At 46.2% G+C, this 23783-nt stretch overlaps 2 protein-coding genes across 11 annotated transcripts in view; one reads left to right on the forward strand and one right to left on the reverse strand.

Annotated features, from left to right (window-relative positions):
* Window positions 1-23783, forward strand: part of epb41l4a (erythrocyte membrane protein band 4.1 like 4A) — a 474019-nt gene that overhangs the window by 224516 nt on the left and 225720 nt on the right. For 8 of the 10 annotated variants that reach the window (XR_015078320.1, XM_085987237.1, XM_085987283.1 and 5 more), the window contains 4 exons: window positions 1802-1880; window positions 3071-3168; window positions 3978-4098; window positions 15832-15894. Coding sequence is in view for 9 of the 10 variants with exons in the window: in XM_085987237.1 (XP_085843363.1) it covers window positions 1802-1880; window positions 3071-3168; window positions 3978-4098; window positions 15832-15894 (361 nt within the window). In the remaining variant the exon portion in view is untranslated. The remainder of the gene's footprint in view (window positions 1-1801; window positions 1881-3070; window positions 3169-3977; window positions 4099-15831; window positions 15895-23783) is intronic. The other 2 variants (XM_085987252.1, XM_085987265.1) reach the window with 2 other exon arrangements.
* LOC147124450 (uncharacterized) lies at window positions 11251-23057 on the reverse strand. The gene is made up of 3 exons (XM_085987314.1): window positions 22923-23057; window positions 12582-12744; window positions 11251-12422 (listed from the first exon to the last, which is right to left on the reverse strand). The coding sequence occupies exons 2-3, from the start codon at window positions 12643-12645 to the stop codon at window positions 11593-11595; spliced, it is 894 nt and encodes a 297-aa protein (XP_085843440.1). The 5' UTR covers window positions 12646-12744; window positions 22923-23057; the 3' UTR covers window positions 11251-11592.

Raw genomic sequence — 23783 nt, forward strand, 5'->3', positions numbered from 1 at the left:
TAGGGAGAGGAAGTAGGGGAAGCATAAGAGGCCAGAGTTGGAAGAATCTTGGAGGATTGTAGGGCTGGAGGAGGTTGCAGAGATAGGAAGGGACAAGGCCATGGAGGGTTTGAACACGACGATGAGAATTTTAAACTCGAGGCGTTGCTGGACCGGGAGCCAATGTAGGCCAGCGAGCGTAGGGTGCTGGGTGACTGGGGTGGGGCTTGGTGCGAGTTAATATATGGGCAGCAGAGTTGTGGATGAGCTTAAGTTTATGGAGGGTGGAAGATGGGAGGCTGGCCAGGAGAGCATTAGAATAGTTGAGGCTGGAGGTGATAAAAGCATGGATATGGGGTTCAGCAGCAGATAGGTTGACGCAGGGGAGGAGAGGGGCAATATTACGGAGGTGGAAGTAGTGATGGAGAGGATATGGGGTCGGAACTCAGCTCAGGGTCAAATAGGATGCTGAGGTTGCAAATACTCTGGTTCAGCCTGAGACAGTGACCAGGAGGGTGGATGGAATCGATGGCTAGGGAGTTCGTGGCAGGGGCAGAAGACAATAGCTTCAGTCTTCCCGATGTTTAATTGGAGGAAATTTCTGCTCATCCAGGACTGGATAGAGACCTTCCCCTGCCCCATTTACCACATTTCCCCCATCCACCATATCACCTTCTGAAAGAACTCCATCAGGTTTGTCATGCATAATTTTCCTTTTTGAAATCTGTGTTGGCTGTTTATAATTATTTGCTCTTCATCTAAATATTTAGTAATTTCATCTTTAATTAAAGATTCAAAAATGTCTCTCTTACAGATGTTAAACTAAGCGGCCTGTAATTACCTTGGTTTGTTCTGTCTCTCTTTTTGAAAATGGGTGTTACATTTACTCCTCCAGTACACATCCACTCTCAACAGACCCTGAATATAATTTCCAGGTCCTTCGTCATTTCCTTCAGGATGCTTGGATGTATCCCGTCAGGTCCTGGCACTTTGTCTTTCTTAATTTAACTAACTTCTGTTATACTTTCCTTTTATTAATTATAAGATCTCTCATTTTGCTTTTAATCAATTCAGGATTTACTTCCTCCCCAAACTCTTGCTTTGATACTAAGTACTTGTTAAGTATCTCTGCCAATTTCCATTTATATTCTACTAACTCATTATCCTCTCCTCTCTGGGCTCCCACCGCATTTAACAATTCTCTTTTTATTATATAATTGTAGAATACTTCACTGGTTTTCATACATTTTGTGATTCCCTCCTCCTACTTTCCTTGCTTTCCTGATCCCCCTCTTTCCTTATTTTCTTATTTGCTTTTTTTATCATTTTATCATACTTCTTTGATTTTAACATCTTTATTTATTGATGGCATCCTGAAACTTGAAGTGGTGTCCATTTAAAATAAAGAGGGTTATTCGGACCTAGAATGCCCTGTCAGAAACAGTGGTGGAAGCAGATGCCATAATAACTTTTGAAAGGGAAATGGATAAATATATAAAGAAAAAATTTAAAGGATGTTGTGAAAGGGCAGTGGAATGCAAGAACCAATGTAAACACAATGGGATAACTAGCCTTCTATGTTGTAAAATTCTATGATTCTATGTCTATAAACTCACTTGATATGATTTTGAACAATATGTCTATCGCATCAATGGTCTGCTTCATTTGCTATTGGATGTTCACATTGAAGACTGTCTTTTACAGTGAATTAGAATATTACAGACACTGTTATTTGAATTACGTATGTGAACTTCAAATATTTAAGTTAAAAAAGCATTCCATATATAGGTTGCACTTTATATCGAAGTTTCTTTTCTTTTAGCTGGCCCACCCTACACATTATATTTTGGTGTAAAGTTCTACGCAGAAGATCCTTGTAAACTTAAAGAAGAAATAACAAGGTAACAAGATGTAAACATAAACTTTGCTTATTAAGTCATATATAACTGAACATTGCAGTTTTCCGATCAATCAGCTTTATGGAGTTCTATAAGACCAGTTTGATGATGTTACCATTGTGTTTGCCTTTGAAAATGTTTTCAAATGAGTGGAGTGGAAAATAAGAAAATTTCTTGCATATAATAGATTTACAGGGCAGTATTTTACAAAGACACAAGTATAGGAATTGTGGGAAACGATAAGGGCCTGAGCTTTGTTGTCGGTGTGAACGTCAGTGAATCAGTTTCTGCCCTTTTTTATTTTCCTTTTCTGGCAGTAACTAATGTATATGAAATCTTAAATATCTACCTGGACTGTGTGAAGGGAGAAAAGTTAGTTTAGCATCAATAGTGGGTCAGGTTGCGAGAATAAATTAATTTTGACTTCACCCCCTGCCCATAAATTTGCCATTTAAATCTCACACTGAAGTTCTGTCCCACTAAGGAAGGAAGTGCAGCTATGTGTGACAAGGGAGAGGCAGAGGAAGGAAAGTCAAGTAGAAATGCTTTTTGTTCCAGGTATTCATCTCTCTCTGCTTAAAAAAAGCCTTAAAATAATTCATGCCAAGTAACAGATATGTTCAATATTGTTGCATTATGAAAACCTATCATGTTGTGCTTCTGCTTCTTTCCTCAACTGCCCTGGTGACAGAGGTTGTAGGGATGGTCTTTGTGCATATGGATTGCCTCCATTCACTTGAGTGAGATGTTGGCACTTTGGATTGAGCTGGGCCTGATCAAGAGCCATCTGAGTGTTCAGCAGAACGGAGCCAGTAGTGTTTCTTTCAGGGGTTGGGCAGCTCCCGATTGGTCCCCTGGTACTGGCTCCCATTGAAATGACTGGAGCCACTCCCAAGTGGGCTAGTGGAGGGCCTGACACTGCAGCAGATCGCTGTCAGTGAAGTACTGTTATTGCTGGGACTGCAGTAAACCAACAATTAATTCCATCATTAGCGAACAAAATATCTTAATTGAACAAGAACATTGAGATAAGTACAAGAGAGTGCATGTTTCTGTGAGTTTCATTTGTCAGATACCTGTCTTGTCTTTAATTAGATTGTCTTCCAATTATAGCCTGATTTAAAAAAAAATAGATACACTGGATGGATCCAGCTTGACAATTTCCTAACTGATAACTTTTTTTTCCATTTTAGGTATCAGTTTTTTCTGCAGGTCAAACAGGATGTCCTTCAAGGTCGACTGCCTTGCCCTTTAAACATTGCTGCACAACTGGGTGCATATGCTATCCAGTGTAAGTGTATCTGTCCTATTCCAACTGATTAATTAAGTTTTATAATGTGTGATACATGAACTGCAGTGAAGGGCTACTGTTACAGTCACCATACTATTAACACTGGGACTGTAAAAAAACACTCAGTTAACTTTATTGGGGACTATTGGGGTCAGAAACTCAGATTGGGGTGCAGAATTTCCTAATATGTGCTCCCGGTGTGTAACAGGAGTGTAGAAGCTGAACATCCAGGCCAACATATCTCAATACAGTGAGAAGTTATATTTATTACAGTTAGTAGCGTCACAGTGTCAGTTTGCCATGGCATGATAATCACAGGGATAAGATCTGAAACAATTTATAAATGATCCTGGCCTTCCGACCCCCGACGCCCCCCGCAAAAAAAATCTCAAACCCGCTTCTAAATTAAAATCCTGTCCAATGTTTTTAAAGCACCATAGAATTACACATTTGACAGAAGTAAGAGAGAAACAGTATCACTGCAAGATGGATGGAAATGAAGAAAAATGACAGGTTTACTTGACACTGACAGACTCTCCAGTGAGCACGACACAATATGAACCAACACTTTAATATAAGAAGTTGGAGAAAAATTCTGTTCACTTGCATTGCTCATTAGTATTATAACATGAGGAGCTAAATGTCTTCATGTTTTTAAATTAGGAAACCTTGAAGGTCCAGTGCCCATAGTTTATATACCTGTGCATGTAAATATGAAATGAATCACACAGCACCAGATATTACAGTAAGACCTATTGATTAAATTGATTGTAAATGTGAAAGCAGATGATTATTTTCTCTCTATTCAGCTGAACTTGGAGACTACGATCCTTACAAGCACACAGCGGGTTACGTATCTCAATACCGCTTTGTTCCTGATCAGAAGGAGGACCTTGAAGAAGCAATAGAACAATTTCATAAAGCATTAACGTAAGGACATTCAGTTTTGCCTCGGTGAACAAGTCAGGCTTCAGGAAGTATTAGCTAATTTCATACTGTATACAGGATGTCTCTGAAACCAGCTTGAAAAAAAATAGATAGTATCTTTTGTCACTGTTATTAACTGGGGTTGCTTGTAGTAATGCCCTTAAGATTTTTAATAATAGAAACTTCAGCTCTGGTAGTCTTGTTGAAATCGGAAAAGTTTCTAACACACAGCATGAAATGCAGCTCTTGAGTGCTTCACATAGAAGGAAAAAGCCCAAAGAATCTACTCCCTCTGCACAAACAGCATTCTTTGCAGATACATCATAACCCGATTTCACATGCCATGGTAATTATGTTAGCTCCTGGCACAGGCAATTTACTAAGTAGATAGCATATAATGCTACGTGTCTGAGTTCACTTGTAGGTTAATTCAGAGATATGTTGTTCCATACGATATTACATTTCCATGGCCCAGCTGCTGAAGAACAAATTAAAGGAGAGTTAAACGTTCACCCTGGATATATATGTACTCTAAATCTAAAAAGAAAGAACTTGCACTTATAAATCACCTTTCACTACATTAATTACAGCCAGTGAAGTACTTTTGAAGTGTAGTCACTGTTGTAATGTAGGGGAAAATTGCAGCCAATTTGCGGACAGCAAGGTCCCGCAAACGACAATGAAATAATGACCAGATAGTGGCTACGAAATTGGAACAGTTAGCGCCTGAAGTTATCGTTAGTTTTGTAGAAAAAATGGCGGCGGCCTCGCTTCTGCCTGCTTCCAGCGGGGAATGCGGCGGCTGCCATTTTGAGCAGGTCGGCAGCACTGCCATTGCCTGCACTTGCCACACATATTTAAATGATCCAGATTGTGACGTCAATCGGCGTGCAATGCCTGAATTGACGTACAGTCTGTGATTTTCAACGTTGCCACTCTTAATACCACCCTCTCCAAACCATGTACGGAAGAACGTGCGTGCAGCAATACAATAGAGACGCTGCCAGCACTTCTTAAAGAGACACATACAACTTTCAAGTAAGTTTAGATTTTTGCTTTTGGACTGGTGTTTTTACAGTTTATTGGAGTAGTGGCTTGGTACAATAGATTTTAAAAGTTGTTAAAGTGTGCACGGAGTGCTGCTGGACATTTGCAAGGCTTTGTCTCTTAAAGGAAGGCTTCTGAGAAGACCACTTGCTCTCAGTCCTGGGCACTCTAGTTGCAGTCCCCTTTGGGCTACAGCATCACATGGAGATGGAGCAGAGGCAGAAAGGGGACAAGCTGCTCGCAGAGGGAGGAGGAAGCAGAGGGAGAAGGAAGCAGAAGAGGAGGAAGCGGAAGGAAGGAGGCAACCCAGACAGCCCCTTTCTGACCAGGATCAGAATCATCCGCCTGCGGTACCAGTGAATACAACCCCAATTCCTCTTTCAACATTTGTCCTACACCTTACCTTCCCTCTGTTACTGACCATCACAGCGTCCTCTTGGTCACAATGCTGAAATAAAAGCCACCACAGAGCAAACTTTCCAATCCAACTTTATCCATATATGTATCCAATATTACATCAAAAATCAACTAATCACTCTTGTGCATTCCCTTAGTGATTGTCTTGCGTGTGCCTTTGCGTATCCTAGTGATACACAGTGCTACCCCAGTGGCTGCAGCATGGCTAGTGTAGGTGGAAGGCTGCTGACTTTGTGAGGGACACTGCAGATAGTCTTGCAGGACGACCTCGAGGAGCTAGTGGCTGGTGGTGTGAAATTGAGTGATGGTATTCCTTCTTCACTCTCCTCTCCCTCTTCTTGGTCAACCACTGTGTGGGCAGGCTGGATTTCTTGGGTGTCTGAAATGAGAAAAGCACAAGGGTAGGGTTGTGGTGAGGGGAGGTGGTGTAAAGCAAGAGGTGCATGCTTACACCATGTGCAGCTTGTAAATCAGAAGAGATTGTGGAATGAGGGGGAAGTGGGATGTGAGAGGAGGATAATGTATGAGGATACTGGCATCTTATATTCTTTCAGCCCTGCCGCAGGCCAAGGGCTCAGCCATGCCCCAGCCAAGGGCTCAGCCATGCCCCAGCCAAGAATGGCCAGCACCGTCTCCTCCAAGAGGATGCGGTGAAGCTAGGAATGTGAGGTGTACCTCGTATTTGGTAGAGATTGGTGTAGGTGTGTAATGGGGGCGGGGGGTGGGGTGTTCATGCATTGAGCAGTGTGTGAGGCTAGTGATGCAGTTGGTAGGAGATGGCTTTTGAAGATGCATTCACTAACCTTGACCACTTGCCTGAGGTCATGAAACTTCTTAGGACACTGGAGCTAGATCCTAGGGGCGACACTGCTGGCAGTGATGACCTCGGCAATCTGTTCCTGCATTCTTCTTTGTGTGTAGAGGATCTCTCTCCAGAGTTGACCTCCTGCACAAAGCTTGAGTGCTGCATCCAAGACCCTGTGTGCCCTTTCCCTTGCCTGTTGAGCCATTTGTTTTAGTGGTGAAGCACTTGTACCATTTTTTACGTGCAGAAGGCCGCTCAGCCTTAAGAGCTACAGACTGCTGAAGGTAATTTCATTTTTATTATGTGCAGAAGGCAGTTGAGCTTTAAGAGCTGCAGACTGCCTTGAAGAGGAGCAGGTTAGCTTTAAGTAAAGCTAGCTCGCTCCAGTGATGCAAACTGTGGCCCCCTGCTGAGCGCACAGCCAGTCAGAAGCACGGTCCGTGCTAGGCTGTGCACTCCTATCATGGTAATTAGCAGGCCACACCAAATTGATGTGCTACCTGCGCTTTTTGAATGGGCACGGGCATATCTTGTATCATGGTGCTCATGCCCGTTTTTTAATCGCTATCAAATTTTAGTGATGTTGATTGAGAGATAAATATTGGCCAGCAGAACTCCCCTACTCTTGGGATCTTTTACATCCAACTGAGAGGGCACACAGCGCCTCAGTTTAACGTCTCATCTGAAAGATGGTGCCTCTGACAGTGTAGCACTGAAGTGACAGCCTAGATTGTGTGCTCAAGACCAGGACTGGGACTATGAACACACAACCTTCTGACTCAGAGAAAAGAATGGTGCCACGGAGCCAAGGCTGAGACTCAATTGAATAATTGTATTCATGTTGTTTATGTTGTAAATAGTCAATCAATCAAGTTTCATTGGCACTTAAGGCTGAATATGTCCCCAGGCAAACAATGTCTCTGGAAGAATCCCGGTTTAAAAATCTTGCACCCACTACTGAGTCTTTGATTTTTTTCAATGCTAATGCACAGAAGCCCATTTCACAGCAATTCTCGGCCCGTTTGAGTTCAGGAATTAATTCCTGGAGCGGGTTAAATGGAGGCATCAATGGTGGCCCCGCCTTTCCACAATGCAGTACGGCTGAGAAAAGATCCTATCTATAGCTCTGGCCACACTGCACGGTCAGAGATTGAGTCACCTGATCAGTGTTTCATCCAGTGGTGACTGGCCGGAGGGTGGGACCTGCAAATACGCGGGAAAAACCAAGGGAGTGGTGAGAACTGGTGGGTGAGTGGATTTGATTAACTTTACCAGTTTACCTGTATGGTGCATCATGGTTTTTTTATTGAATAAGGGAAAGCAAGCTCTAAATTTTCCCACCAGGAATAGGTTTGTGAAACGGAAACCTTCTGAGACAGAGGGTATTTCATGGAAAGTCTCAGTCTGTTGGGAACAGATTTAAAATTGAGAAATAAAAATTTAGGGTATTCAGGGACGAGTAGATGGTACAGCACTATTGCCAGAACACACGCAAGAGTCGTGATTCAGTGTATCTAAGCTGTGCAGTGCGTGGAACCGGCTTTTCCAGTGTGAAATTTTTGCGCAAAACTTTTAAGGGGCTGTGCAGCCCATTAAAGGGACCATGCACCCCAAAAGAAATTGCGGGGAACATTGCCTGCGTGTCCCCGGATTTGGTTTTGAAAATATGGTCACCCTACCTCCGGAGTGCCCTCAAGGGATATGGGGATCGGGTGGGAAAGTGGTGTTGATGTCAGAGATCAGCCATGATCTTATTGAATGGTAGAGCAGGCTCGAGGGGCCATATGGCCTACTCCTCCTATTTCTTATGTTCTTATGATTGCAGATTGGAGGGTTAGTGTTACACTATTGTAGCCCTATCGCCAACCTACACTCTCCAAGTATGGGAGTGCGGGATTGGCAAATGTATCCCTGTATGTAGACTTAAATACCTATATATAGTAAAAACAGATGGTGGATCAACAAATACCTTTTGCGTCCGTAGTGATGCTGTGGTTGGAGTTCTTAATGTTAAGTTACTAATGTTAGTAACACCATAATGCCTTACCTAAAGAACAAACTTGGAGAAATTGATGCCTGTTCAGAAAAAAAAAAATCAGGGCCTCTTCAAGCTTAAAATATCAGAACCACTATGCTGTTTGAAAAATCAGGGCCTGTTAAAAGTAATAAAATTGGGACCCGTGTAGTTTTTAAAATATCAAAACCTCTTCAGTGTTAAAAAAAATGGACTCCTCATTTATTGAAATGTTGAAGACCACATTTTGGAAAATTGGGGCACTGACCCAACCCAGATACTATTCCTTACCTCCATCCCACCGCACCCCCCCAACCACCCCCCATGGCCCCTAAAGGTATTTTTCAATCCACACCTCCTGCTGAAGTATTTTTCCTACTCTTCTGCTTGGGTAGTTTCCATTACACCCATTATCCCCTCCCCTGCCCTCCTGCCCCTCTCTCCATCCCCTTTATCCCTCCTCCCCATGCCTCTTGTTTCTTTCCTCCCTGCTTCCGCTCCCTTTCTCAGCCTTCACTGCTTTGGTCCAGTTATCCCCTCCCCCTCTAACCCTGCTTGACCTGAAGAGCACTTGGTTTTGATTACCCGTGTGCCCTGACATGAGATCAACTAGTGTAACTTAAGTATATATCACTATGCAAAACACAGGACAGTTTTGCTTTTCTGTATTGTGGGGATGTACACAATTTACTTGTACTTTTAAATAAAAAAATTGGATTCATGTAGCAGCATGACTGGGAACCTATAACATTTTTGGTGGCACATTTGCTTTGCCCTGGAGGCAGCACACTGCACCTCTCGGTGGAGTTCAAGAGCTACAGAGTGACGTAATAAAACTCACTACGCACTTGGTTTGAGCATAAAGTAAGGCTTTAATCAACTTGTTTCAGAACATGGAGGTCTAGTTGTACTTTTGAGGAAGAACTTTTTCACCCAGAGGGTGGTTGGAATCTGGAACTCACTGCCTGAAAGGGTGGTAGAGGCAGGAACCCTCACAACATTCAAGAAGCATTTGGATGAGCACTTGAAATGCCATAGCATACAAGGCTACGGACCAAATGCTGGAAAATGGGATTAGATTAGACAGGGCTTGATGGCCGGCGCGGACGCGATGGGCTGAAGGGCCTCTTTCTGTGCTGTATAACTCTATGGCCTAGAAATTCAGTTGTTTGCGCCAGCCGGTAGCGCCTTAGGAGGAGATGTTGGGCGCTAGGCGGCTAGCGGCCGGGCGCAGCGCGATCTGCGCCTCTCCCCAACTTCACTAAAGATTTAGCGGCGGCGCAAAGTCTTTGCGCGCGCTCAGCTGCGCACGCAGATCCTGACGTCATTTCCTCGTGCAACGCCCTTTGTGCGCCCCAAACCGGAAATTCAGTGGCGACGCCCTATTGTGCGCCTGGTGCCCCTAGCGACTGGTAGAGGGGAACGGTTCTCAGTCGATGCGGGGGGCGCAAATTAAAGGGCACTCCTCCTGCAGTAGAAAAGGCAGCCGTTTTGCAGCACTCCTTTTTGAGAGACGGATCTTTGCAGAGAGACAAAGGTAGAGAGCTTTCTGCTTTGGCTCAACACTCGGACAGGTACTTGTGGCTTCAGGCCACAGCTTTCCAATTGTCTTTACCTTCAGTGTCATATCATTGTTTGCAAACATATAATGGGGGCTGCAATGGGTGCAAACGCTGGCCTTCTCCATTGCATTCAAAGGGCTCACAGACGCCGTGAGAGAGTGGCAGTCATGGCCAGATGGAGAGGGGGCAACAGGCGTCAGCAAAGGAGGCCTTACCCACCCAGGGTATACCGCCAGCAGTTCTCCTATCTGAACATGTCTGACGAGCAGTGTGTTCGGAGGCTGCGATTCCGAAGGGCGGTGGTCACTGAGATCTGCCACCTGCTTGGCGGTGATCTGCAGCCACATCTGAGGAGCAGGACGTCTGTCGGTGGCAGTGAAGGTGACGGTGGCTCTCAACTTCTATGCCACCGGCTCCTTCCAATCCGCTACTGGGGACATTTCCAACATCTCCCAGTTCGCCGTGCATTGCTGCATCCGCCAGGTGACCAATGCCCTTTTCAGAAGGAGACGTCAGTTCATCTCCTTCTCCATGGCCCTTGTCAAGCAGCAACAGCGTGCAATGGGCTTTGCAGCATTAGCGGGATTCCCCATGGTGCAGGGCGCCATTGACTGCACGCATGTGGCTTTGCGGGCACCTCTGGAGAATGCCGAGGATTACCGCAACCGGAAGGGCTACCATTTGCTCAACGTCCAGCTGGTGTGTGACCACAGGCAGCTCATCCTAGCTGTCAATGCCCACTTCCCAGGCAGCAGCCACGATGCCTTCATCCTGCGCCAGACTTCTGTGGCAGACATGTTCCAGGCCCAGCCTCACCCACGAGGATGGCTTCTCGGGGACAAAGGCTATCCTTTGTGTACCTGGCTGATGACCCCGCTCCGTGCGCCCAGCACCCCTGCTGAAGAGGGATACAATGCCAGCCATCAAGCAACCAGGAACATCATTGAGCAAACAATCGGCATCCTGAAGCAACGGTTCCGCTGTCTGGATCGTTACGGTGGAGCCCTACAATATTCGCCGGAGCGAGTCTCCCATTTCGTTGTCGTGTGCTGCATGCTGCACAACCTGGCTATCCGCAGGACTCAGCCACTGCCACCAGAGATTGGAGGAACACAGGAGGAGGAGGAGGAGGAGGACCAGCACAGGAGGGAGGCAGAAAGTGCAAGGGCCGCCCGTCGGCGGCTTATTGAACGTCGGTTCTAGGCCCCCTCAGGGAATGGCTTGTGCCAATGTCACCAGATGAATGTAGCCGCTCCACAAGCCCTCAGCCGAGCAGGGCAACCAGGACTTGCAAAATAAAGCATGGGCAGTGCGATTTAAGAACATTTATTACTTGGAAACCTCTGCCCTTCCCACATTACAAACTAATGGAGAGAAGCCCCCTCCAAAAACACAAACCGAACAGTCTCGGCCTTACAAAAACACAACTGCACCAGTCTCGGCCTTTCAACAAACACAATGCATTTGGCCAAACCTTCTACTTTTTGCCCTGCGAGGGTGATGCCTTTCGCATCCGTGACTGGCCCCTGCCTGCCCTGCTGCTCCTCCTCAATGGGACCCCAGTGGCTGCAGCAAGGCTGGGGGAAGGCTGCTGAGGGTCAGATGGCGAGACGGCAGATGCCCTTGGGGGTCGGCCTGCACCAGCTCTGGCCCTAGAGGGGCCGGCTGCTGACTGCTCCAACTCTGCTTGGGTAGCAGCAGTCTGTCCAGCGGCTGGTGGCAGCTGCAATGGCGGAGTGGCAGTGTCGGCTGCAGGAATGGTGCCAACCTGACAGATCGCAGGTACTCCCTGGTCGCCTGAGACATTGGCACTCGCACGGGCCAGCACTGCAGCATGCGCAGCAAACTGCTGAAGAACAGCCTGCTGCGCGGCGAGTGCCCTGGCGATGCCTGGCCGATCCAGCGAGGGTGGCAGCAGTTAGTGCCCGTGTGGCCCTGGTCTGTGTCCGCATGACACCAGCCAGTGAATGGACGGCACGACTGAGCACTTGGCTAGAAGCCGCCTGTGCTGCCGCGAAGTCCTGCAGACTCCTGGCCTGTGCTGCACTGAATTGTTGCAGACTCCTGGCCTGTGCTGCTCCGAATTCCTGCACACTCCTTGACAGAGACTCTATGGAGTCAGGCATCTTTGCCACTGCAGCCATGAGCTCAGTGTGCCTGCGCTCAGCCTGGACGGCCATTTCCTCTAGGAGGCGCACCTCCTCTGCACTCACCGTCGCAGGACTGGAGGCCGCACTCACCCTCTGGGGAGAAGTCCGCCGAGCTTCCCCACCCCTCCCGCGTTGCTGCAGGCCGCTGGGCCCCGGAGCTTCACTCTCCTCCGACCCTTCCCCCCGGCTCCCCTCCAGGGAAGACGTGTCCCCATCATCGCCATGGGCTGCCTCGGCTGAGGGTGGCACTGATGGGCCGGCTTCCTCCTCGTCTTCCGAAGGGCTGACAGTGGCAGCTTGAGGGCCCGCCTCCTCACCTGGCGATTTACCATCTGAAAGCAGGGAGGCACAAGAGTTGCTTTAGTGTGAGGACAGGGCGGCAGCGAGGGAGGCATGAGTGCTGCCATGCACTGCATTGGTCGGACAGTGGCAAAGGATGCTGATCTGAGGCGCAAGTGGAAAGAGAGAGGTCAAAAAAGTGATGCCCTTACCATTGGGGCCCAGAACAGGGTCGGCATCTCCACTGGCGACGGGGCCAATCAGCCGGCCTGCCATAATGCGCTCCACACGCTGGTCGAGGTCGGAGAGCTCTTGGAGGTCAGGACAGCCTCCCCCGGTCTCACGCTGGTTCCTCCTGTTGTGCGCCACCTTGGCCTGCAAGAGAAAGGACGGCCTCTAAGTACAGTGTGAAGCCCTGATCTTGTCTGCACTGCCTCCCATGGTGGACTGGCCCTGACAGTGTGAAGCCCTGATCTTGGCTGTACTGCCTCCCATGGTCGAATAGCTTGTACACAGTGTGTAAAGTGCTGAATGTGCAAGTGCTTTTCATGACAGTCCCATAGCTGCTGGATGAGGGCTGGCCATTAGGGCTTTCAGGTCCCTTTGCCCATAAACTGAGGTGCACATGCAGGGATGAGGAGGACACTGGAAAGGGCACTCACCCTGACAACCCGAGTGAGGTCGTTGAACTTTTTCCGGCATTGCACAGGAGTCCTGGTAACCACGCTGTTGGAGGTCACCCTGTTTGACACCTCCCTCCAGGCTTTCCGGTAGGCGCTGGGCAGCGGCCTCCTGCCACCTTCAGGGAACAGAACATGGCGCCGGCGCTCCACTCCGCCAACCAGCACCCTCAGGTCACCCTCGCTGAAGCGCTGCGCTCTCTCCCTGGCCTTCTCCATAGCCCTGGGCGTTGCACAGATGAAGCAGAAGTGGTCAGGCCTAGCTTGAGGGCTGCAGTGTGCAGGGCGTGGCAGGCAAACAAATCCACCCTCCCCCTTTAAGAGCTGACCGGCGCCAGAGTGTCTGCCGTCAATCAGCAACTCGCCGCACCTGCGCTGCGCCCGCCCTCGGGGGTATCGCCCCGGACCGCCGGCTTAGCGCCTAATGATAGTCGTGCATCGCCTGTTTTAGCGCAGCAGCAACCTCTTGGGGCGATGCGACTGAATATCGGCGAAGGTGGCGCGAACTTGCGCCGGGCGCAAACTTTAGCGGCCGCCCGACTGTAGCGCTCCGAACGTGGCTATACTGAATTTCTAGGCCAATGACTCTAAAATGTTCCTGGCAAGTTGGGGCCGACGCCCGAGTATTTATACTCCTTGGACGGCGCCACCAGCTGGCCGTCCAGCATTATTTCACGAGTAGTTTCTTGATGAATGATGAGATTTATAACACAGAGCATCAGCCTCTTTATTTTGTACAGTTGCGTATGCTTGAGCCTGATGGGACTGTGTTGTGATGCTGTCTTCACAAAGTTAAACACCAGCTAGAAACTTTAGATCTAGAAAGGGGGAAAAGTGAAAATGGCTCAGAAAAGAGGGAGGCTCAATTTCAACAACAAGAAATTGAGGGGAAAATAACCTTTCCAGTGGCTATCAATAGTAAGATACTATCAGTAATAATTTCCCTGGAGCCTCTCCTCATCTCCCATCATAACTTTGGTGGAAGATGAGGGAAACTCCCAGTGTAAATGGACTGGGTTTCCATAGAAGCACTAACAGGAGCTCGATGAACCTCTGCTGAAAGGTTACCTCTTTATCTATACAACATACTAATTGATCTTGTGTGGCGTTGCAAATATGGAATCAAGATAAACCGTAGTATTGATGTGAAGCGGGATTAGAGGGTGGGGAATAATTAGACCAGGATGTGCAGACGTAAACCAGTCACCACTTCAAAGTCATCTTCTATCCTTATTTTTATATAGTTAGATTTTATTTTATTATTTATTGTTAAGTAGCAAAACTTACAACAATTTGGGAAGCAGAGAAGTATAGTTGATTGGAGGACTGGCATTTCTTTGCAATACAGGCTGAGAAGCTGTAAGATGCAAATGTGAGGCACCACCACGACACCTTTGGCGGGAGGATGTAATTACTATGTGACAATTTTACCTAGACATTTTTATTATAAATGGAGATATAGAAATTTATAATCGGAAAAGTTGACCGGAGACCGAAGATTTTTAAAGGCCCTGAAATTGCGGTGTGTATGATGGCGAACTCTCAGAGTACGCCGTCTTGTTACCTTTGAAAGCCACCGCAAGTTTGGGATTTCCGCATGCGCACATACGTTGACAGGCCATCCACAGTGGCCACGAAAAAGCAATCACTGGCACAGTTAGGCTATTTGCCCACCGACTGGCCAGCGATTGCACACAGAAGTCTTATGGTTGATGCAAGCAGGCACAGGGCCTGTTTGCATCAGCGTAAGGGGATAGCTAAGCCATTAATCAAACATTTTCATATCTTAAATCATGCATATAAACTGTATGAAATTAGTTTATGCAAATATTGGCCCAGATTACATTTTTAATGATGTATAAAATTATCTAAAAATTTAATTTTTAATGGTTTGTGGAATGAAGGTAATTACAAATAAAATTCCATTTCTATAAATTGTATCATTATTAGATTTCGGGATTCCATTGCATCGCATTAGGAGATTCCCTTCATAAATGATTAAAATGGAATTCTGCTTCTTGTTTGGAGGATCAGGTCCACCTGATCCCAGGTCTGTTTCTGCACCACCTATGTCCCTGAGATCCGTGGGCCATTACGCTGCCTTCCGCCTCAAGACTCGAGACCGCAAGTTTTCGCAGCCTGGCCCCCCCAGCAGGTAGTTTAGTCATTCTTTCGTGGTTCAAAGGTGTATTCCAGAGATACGCCTCCGACTGCAATTTCTAGCCCAATATATTATTATTTTATCATTGTGGAGTTGTGTATGGGGAGCCAAGACCAAGTGTTGCTTTCAGGTGACGTGGGATTTGTGATTGAGGGATAATTGGACCAGAATGTGCAAATGTAATTCAGTCCCTATTTTAAAGTCATACATTCGATCCTTATTTTGTATAATATGCTTTTGTCTTGCTGTCAGAGTTGTAGGCTAACATCAACTCTATTTTGTGGCGTTCACCACTTCTGACAGCACTACTGCTGTCTCATTTACTTTACCACTTTGTCACCAACCTTGGGGCTGCTGTCAGTGGTAAATGTGCAAATTAAATGGGATATAAAATGTGTTTACTGATCCTTAATCTGGAGTGACCCTATGGTGTTCTGACTGAATAGAAAGTTTGTTAACTATAATTACTAGTAACCTGATATTTGTATCACACATTGTCAGACATGTTCATTATGATAGGTCAAACATCCATGTTTTTGCTTTAGGGACTGGAGTACAATTCTACCTGTTAGCTTAAAACACTGAAAGGTGCCTTTTATTTTTTTTCCTCTCTTGCAAAAGAAGTAGGCTTTCCACCTGTTCCATCAAGCCACCTCGTTTTTGCCGAAAAATGTATCTGCTGTGGTAGGTAAAATTATTTTATAAGGCTTCGTACTGTGCCACAAGAGAGTAATTTTAAGTAACTGGAAATCATGGAATTTCTACTGGTATTGCTCTAAATGAATGAATGATCTGAGAATCTGTACTAAAGTCATGCAGATACATTTCATTTTTTGAGGAGTGACCTGGTTTACATTTGAAACTCCTTTTCCATTGGTTACTTACCTGTTCTAGCCCTGGTAAACTTAAACCAACCTCTTAAACTGTACAAAAGAAGCTTTGTTTTTTTTCTTGGCAAGGCAGCCAAGAATACTTGTGATATAGAGAGTGACTATAGACATTCCAGATTCTTTGGTGACATCTGAAAATCGTTTGACTGCTGCCAATCTGCTCTGGTCTGTTCTGACAAAAGTTGAGGACTGGGTAGGTCTAGTCTGTGATTTCTTTTCTGCTAGTTTTCTTCCATACTGTCCTTAAAGTACTTACTCATCCTGGGATATTGTTCTTTCTGTGCCACGAGCTGCCCAGTTCCTAGTCCTAGTAGCAATGCTTCACGTATAAACCTAAATATTGAGTGGCAGTAGACAATCTAGGCCCTATTAACTAGGCCCTAGTAAAACTGAAGTCAATGGGAATCAGGGGGAAAACACTCCACTGGCTGGAGTCATACCTAGCACAAAGGAAGATGGTTATGGTGGTTGAAAGACAATCATCACAGCCCCAGGACATCGCTGCAGGAGTTCCTCAGGGCAGTGTCCAAGGCCCAACCATCTTCATCTGCTTCATCAATGACCTTCCCTCCAACATAAGGTCAGAAATGGGGATGTTCGCTGATGACTGCAGTGTTCAGCGCCATTCGCAACTCCACAGATAATGAAGCAGCCCATGCCCGCATGCAACAAGACCTCGACGACATTCAGGCTTGGACTGATAAGTGGCATGTAACATTCACGCCATAGAAGTGCCAGGCAATGACTCTCTCCAACAAGCGAGAGTCTAACCACCTCCCCTTGACATTCAATGGCATTACCATTGCCGAATCCCCCACTATCGACATCCTGGGGGTCACCATTAACCAGAAACTTAACTGGACCAGCCACATAAATACTGTGGCAACAAGAGCAGGTCAGAGGTTAGGTATTCTGCGGCGAGTGTCTCACCTCCTAACCCCAAGTTGATTCCAAAGTCTAAATAGAAACATAGAAAAATAGGAGCAGGAGTAGACCATTCGGCCCTTCGAGCCTGCTCCGCCATTCAATATGATCATGGCTGATCCTCTATCTCAATATCATATTCCCGCTCTCTCCCCATACCCCTTGATGCCTTTTGTGTCTAGAAATCTATCTACCTCCTTCTTAAATATATTCAGTGACTTGGCCTCCACAGCCTTCTGCAGTAGAGAATTCCACAGGTTCAGTACCCTCTGAGTGAAGAAATTTCTCCTCATCTCAGCCCTAAATGTCCTACTCCGTATCCTGAGACTGTGACCCCTCGTTCTAGACGCCCCAGCCAGGTGAAACATCCTCCCTGCATCCAGTCTGTCTAGCCCTGTCAGAATTTTATACGTTTCAATGAGATCCCCTCTCATTCTTCTAAACTCTAGTGAATACAGGCATAGTCGACCCAATCTCTCCTCATACGACAGTCCTGCCATCCCAGGAATCAGTCTGGTAAACCTTCGCTGAGCTCCCTCTATGGCAAGTATATCCTTTCTTAGGTAAGGAGACCAAAACTGCACACAGTACTCCAGATGTGGTCTCACCAAGGCCCTGTACAACTGTAGTAAGACATCCTTGTTCCTGTACTCAAATCCTCTTGCAGTGAAGGCGAACATACCATTTGCCTTCCTAACTGCTTGCTGCACCTGCATGTTTGCTTTCAGTGACTGGTGTACAAGGACACCCAGGTCCCTTTGTACATCAGTATTTCCCAATCTATCACCATTTAAATAATACTCTACCTTTGTTTTTCCTACCGAAGTGGATAACTTCACATTTATCCACGTTATACTGCATCTGCCATGTATTTGCCCACTCACTCAACTTGTCTAAATCGCCTTGAAGCCTCTTTGCCTCCTCCCCACAACTCACAATCCCACCTAGTTTCATGTCATCAGCAAACTTGGAAATATTACATTTGTTGCCCTCATCCAAATCATTGATATATATTGTGAATTGCTGGGGCCCAAACACTGATCCCTGCGGTATCCCACTAGTCACCGCCTGCCACCCCGAAAAAGACCCATTTATTCCTACTCCCTGTTTCCTATTATCCCAAATCCCATGTGCTTTAATTTTGCACACTAACCTCTTATGTGGGACTTTATCAAAGGCCTTCTGAAAATCCAAATACACCACATCCACTGGAGGTTCTCCCTTATCTATTCTACCAGTTACATCCTCAAAAAACTCCAGTAGGTTTGTCAAACACGATTTCCCTTTCATAAATTCATGTTGACTTTGTCTAATCCCATTGATATTTTCTAAGTGTCCTGTTATCACATCCTTCATAATGGACTCTAGCATTTTCCCTACTACTGATGTAAGGCTAACCGGTCTGTAGTTCCCGGTTTTCTCTCTCCCTCCTTTTTTAATAGTGGGGTTACATTTCCACCTTCCAATCTGCAGGAACTGTTCCATAACCTATAGAATTTTGGAAGATGACAACCAATGCATCCACTATTTCCATGGCTACCTCTTTTAGTACTCTGGGATGCAGATTATCAACTATTTCCATGGCTACCTCTTTTAGTACTCTGGGATGCAGATTATCAGGCCCTGGGGGTTTTATCGGCTTTAGTATTAGTATTAGTACTATACTAATTTCCTTCAATTCCTCCTTCTGACTAGACCCTTGGTTCCCTAGCATTTCTGGGAAGTTATTTGTGTCCTCTTCTATGAAGACAGAACCAAAGCATTTGTTTAATTGCTCTGCCATTTCCTTGTTCCACATTATAAATTCTCCTGTTTCTGACTAAGGGACCTACATTTGTCTTCACTAATCTTTTTCTTTTTACATACTTGTAGAAGCTTTTACAATCCGCTTTTATGTACCTTGCAAGTTTACTCTCATACTCTATTTCCCCCCTCTTAATCAATCTCTTGGTCCTTTTTTGCTTAACTCTAAACTGCTTGGGAGCAGTTTAGGATTCAGCAAAGGAGGACAAAGGGATTGATTAAGAATCTTCACATGGTCCATCTCTGACTCTTCCCTTCCTCGACTTCTCCGTCTCCAACTCTGGGGATAGGTTATTGACCAACATTCACTACAAGCCCACTAACTCCCACAGCTACCTGGACTACACTTCCTCCCACCCTGCCTCCTGTAAGGACTCTATTCCATTCTCCCAGTTTCTCCGTCTCCGCCGCATCTGCTCCGACGATGCCACCTTCCACACCAGTGCTTCCGACACGTCTTCCTTTTTCCTCAACCGAGGATTCCCCTCTACCGTGGTTGACACAGCCCTCGACCGTGTCCATTCTATCTCCGCACTTCTGCCCTCACCCCTGCCCCTCCCTCCCGGAACGACGATAGGGTTCCCCTTGTCCTCACCTTTCACCCCACCAGCCTCCACATTCAACGGATCATCCTCCGCCATTTCCGCCACCTCCAAAGTGATCCCACCACCAAATGCATCTTCCCCTCCCCTCCCCTTTCAGCATTCCGTAGGGACCGCTCCCTCCGAGACACCCTAGTCCACTCCTCTATCACCACCAGCACCCCTTCCCCTTCACCTGGCACCTTCCCGTGCAAGCACAGGAGATGTAACACCTGCCCTTATACCTCCCCCCTTCCCACTGTCCAGGGCCCCAAACACCCCTTCCAGGTGAAACAGCGATTTACTTGTACTTCTTGCAATCTAGTATACTGTATTCGCTGCTCATGATGTGGTCTCCTCTACATTGGGGAGACCAAATGCAGATTGGGTGACCGCTTTGCGGAACACCTCCGTTCAGTCTGTAAGGGGGACCCCGAGTTTCCGGTTGCCTGTCGTTTTAATTCACCGCCCCATTCCCACTCGGACCTCACCGTCCTTGGCCTCTTGCATTGTTCCACGGAAGCTCACCGTAAACTCGAGGAACAGCACCTCATCTTCCGATTAGGCACTTTACAGCCTTCCGGACTCAATATCGAGTTCAACAATTTCAGATCATAACCTCGACCCTTTTACATTTTTACTTATATTTTTTATCCACACCTTTGTTTTGTCCCTTTCCCCCCGCCCCCTTTTTTTTTTCTCTCTCCCACATGGCAGCTGTCTCCCATTCTGCCAGCGCATTTCGCACCTAATCTAGAGCCGTCTTTTGTCTCCACTAGTCCTATCACCATCTCGTCTCATTTTGAATACCTCTTAATGTCTCTTCACTTCTCTTTTGTTCTCTCCCAGCCTGGCCTCTTAATCTATTTCATTTCCTGTGCTTCTTTAGTCTTGACAAAGGGTTCACCCGAAACGTTGACTCTATTTTCTCTCCACGGATGTTGCCTGGCCTGCTGAGTTTTTCCAGCATTTTCTGTTGTTATTCCTTTTTACTCCCTCCGCTTGAACGGCTTTCTGTACCACATAAGAACATAAGAAATAGGAGCAGGAGTAGGCCAATCGGCCCCTCGAGCCTGCTCCGCCATTCAAGAAGATCATAGCTGATCTGATCCTAACCGCCAATCCACTATCACAGAACCATCTCCTGAATCTAACAGAATTAGACACACGAAATAGGAGCAGGATCAGGCTACACGGCCCCTGGGCCCGCTCCGCTACCCACAGGGCCATGACCGATCCGGACCTAGGCTAATGTCCAAATTCCTGCCCGCTCCCCGTAACCCTTAATTCCCTTTACTTCTAGGAAACTGTCTATTTCTGTTTTAAATTTATGTAATGATGTAGCTTCTACAGCTTTTTGGGGCAGCATATTCCATGGGCCTACCACCCTCTGAGTGAAGTAATTCCTCCTCATCTCAGTTTTGAAAGAGCAGCCCCTTATTCTAAGACTATGCCCCCTAGTTCTAGTTTCACCCATCATCGGGAACATCCTCCCCACATCCACCCGATCCAACCCCTTCACAATCTTATATGTTTCAATAAGATCGCCTCTCATTCTCCTGAACTCCAATGAGTAGAGTCCCAATCTACTCAACCTCTCCTCATATGTCCATCCCCACATCCCCGGGATTAACCGAGTGAACCTTCTTTGTACTGACTCGAGAGCAAGTATGTCCTTTCTTAAGTATGGACACCAAAACTGTACGCAGTATTCCAGGTGCGGTCTCACCAATACCTTGTACAACTGAAGCAATACCTCCCTATTTTTATATTCTATCCCCCTAGCAATGAAAGCCAACATTCCATTGGCCTTCTTAATCACTTGCTGCACCTGCATACTAACCTTTTGAGTTTCGTGCACCAGGATCCCCAGATCCCTTTGTACTTCAGTACTTTCCAGTTTCTTGCCATTAAGATAATAACTTGCTCTACGATTTTTCCTGCCAAAGTGCATAACCTCACACTTTCCAGTATTGTATTCCATCTGCCAAATCTCTGCCCACTTACTTAGCCTGTCTATGTCCCCTTGCAGGTTTTTTATGTCCTCCTCACTCACTACTTTCCCTCCCATCTTAGTATCATCTGCAAACTTTGACATGTTACACTCGGTCCCCTCCTCCAAATCGTTAATATAGATTGTAAAGAGTTGGGGACCCAGCACTGACCCCTGCGGAACACCACTAGTTACTGATTGCCAGTCTGAGAATGAACCATTTATCCCAACTCTCTGCCTTCTGTTAGATAGCCAATCCTCTATCCATGCCAGAATATTACCCCCAATCCCGTGATTTTTTATCTTAAGCAATAATCTTGTGTGGCACCTTGTCAAATGCCTTTTGGAAGTCTAAATACACTACGTCCACTGGTTCCCCTTTATCCACCCTATATATTACTTCCTCAAAGAACTCCAGCAAATTTGTCAAACATGACTTCCCCTTCATAAAACCATGCTGACTTTGTCCTATTAAATTATGATTATCCAAATGTCCTGTTACTGTCTCCTTAATAATGGACTCCAAAATTTTACCTACCACAGAAGTTAGGCTAAACGGTCTATAGTTTCCAGCCTTCTGTCTACTGCCCTTTTTAAATAAGGGTGTTACATTAGCAGTTTTCCAGTCTGCCGGGACCATTGCCGAGTCCAGGGAGTTTTGGAAAATTATTACCAATGCATCCACAATCCCTACCGCCACTTCCCTCAAGACCCTAGGATGTAAGCCATCAGGTCCAGGTGATTTATCCGCCTTGAGTCCCATTATTTTACCGAGTACCACTTCCTTAGTGATTTTGATCGTGTTTAGCTCCTCCCCCCCCTTTAGCCCCCTGTTTGTCCAGTGTTGGGATATTCTTAGTGTCTTCTACTGTAAAGACTGATATAAAATATTCATTCAGCGTTTTTGCCATCTCCATATTTCCCACCATTAATTTCCCGGTCTCATCCTCTAAGGGACCACAGTGCTGTGGTCAGTTTGCTCGTCCTCCCCGCAGTCCCCGCACTTGTCCACAAGGGTTGCAAGAACCTTGAACCTATTGGACAAGTGCAGGGACTGAGGGTCCTTCAATACTACCTCCTGGATCCCCGTACCTGCCTCACTTGCAGTCACACCCTCCTGTCCCTGACCATGTGACAATTCTGAAGTATTTAATCTAAGAGGTGTGGCTGCCTCCTGGAGCAAATGGTCCAGGTAACTTTCTCCCTCCCTGATGTCTCGCAATATCTGCAGCTCGGACTCCAGCTCCTCAACTTGGAGCCAAAGTTCCTCGATCTGCAGATGTAGTCACCCTGGACAAAATGTCCACAAGCTCCCACATATTGCAACAGCAACACATCTCCTGTTCTCCCATTATTTTATTTGTTTAATTAATTAAATTAGTATTAATCAAATTATTTACCTCATTTAGTTTATTAAATTAAATTAAATTTAGTTTTTAAAATTATGTTATATGTTAACTTACAACTTAGCCCACAGTCACTATCTTAAAACTTAGCCCGCAGTCACTACCAATCACTTACCTGTATCGTCACACTGCCGTTTTCTCTTGTTGATGCAGGTTTGTTGCTGTTTTTATCCCCGCTCTCGGGCCTCGGTCTGCTCCTGCTCAGGTCCGCTGCCGCTCTTGCAGGAGAAGTTAAGAACAACAAGCACCTCCTTTCCCCTCTTCACCGAACTCCCACACTTACCAAACTTGCAGTTGTTTACTCAGTGCTGGCTGCACTCACAGGCCCCTGTTTTTATACTGTTTGTGACTCAGATGAGTCACCACTGCTCCACTACTGTTTCAGGGACCAGTTTAATCCAGTTAGCTAATTAACTAACTACAGCAGCTCCCCAGCAGGATATCTTGCTTGTTTGTCTCTGCTTAAATCGTTAATATATTGTGAACAGCAGTGGTCCCAGCACTGATCCTTGTGGAACACCACTACCCACCTTCTGCCACTGTGAATAGCTACCCTTTCCTCCTACTCTCTACTTTCTGTCCTAAAGCCAGCCAGCAGTCCATTCTGCTACTTGTCCCCTGACTCTGCATTCTCTGACCTTGTTCATCAGTCTATTATGGGGTACCTTATCGAAGGCCTTTTGAAAATCCAGATAAATTACATCATCTGCATTACCATTGTCTACTCTCTATGTTACCTCTTCAAAACCTTCAATGAGATTGGTCAAGCAAGACTTTCCCTTTTAAAATCCATGCTGACTTTCCTTATTATATTTTTGGTTACTAGATGTTCTTCTATTTTCTCCTTTAGTAGGGATTCCATTATTTTTCCTACCACCGATGTTAAGCTGATGGGTCTATAATTCCCTGGACATGTTCTATCCCCTTTCTTAATTATCAGTATTATGTTAGCTATCCACCAGTCCTCTGGCACTAC

This window comes from Somniosus microcephalus, chromosome 1 (assembly GCF_052327205.1).
Source record: "Somniosus microcephalus isolate GS21.2 chromosome 1, FLI_Smic_1.0, whole genome shotgun sequence".
Taxonomy (NCBI): domain Eukaryota; kingdom Metazoa; phylum Chordata; class Chondrichthyes; order Squaliformes; family Somniosidae; genus Somniosus; species Somniosus microcephalus.

Bases quoted from the DNA above. Each gene is read 5' to 3' on its own strand.
- LOC147124450 (XM_085987314.1), bottom strand. From the start codon at position 12,645: ATGGCAGGCCGGCTGATTGGCCCCGTCGCCAGTGGAGATGCCGACCCT. The intron at 12,423-12,581 runs GTAAGGGCATCA...CCCTGCTTTCAG, and splicing joins CCCTGTTCTGGGCCCCAATG to ATGGTAAATCGCCAGGTGAG.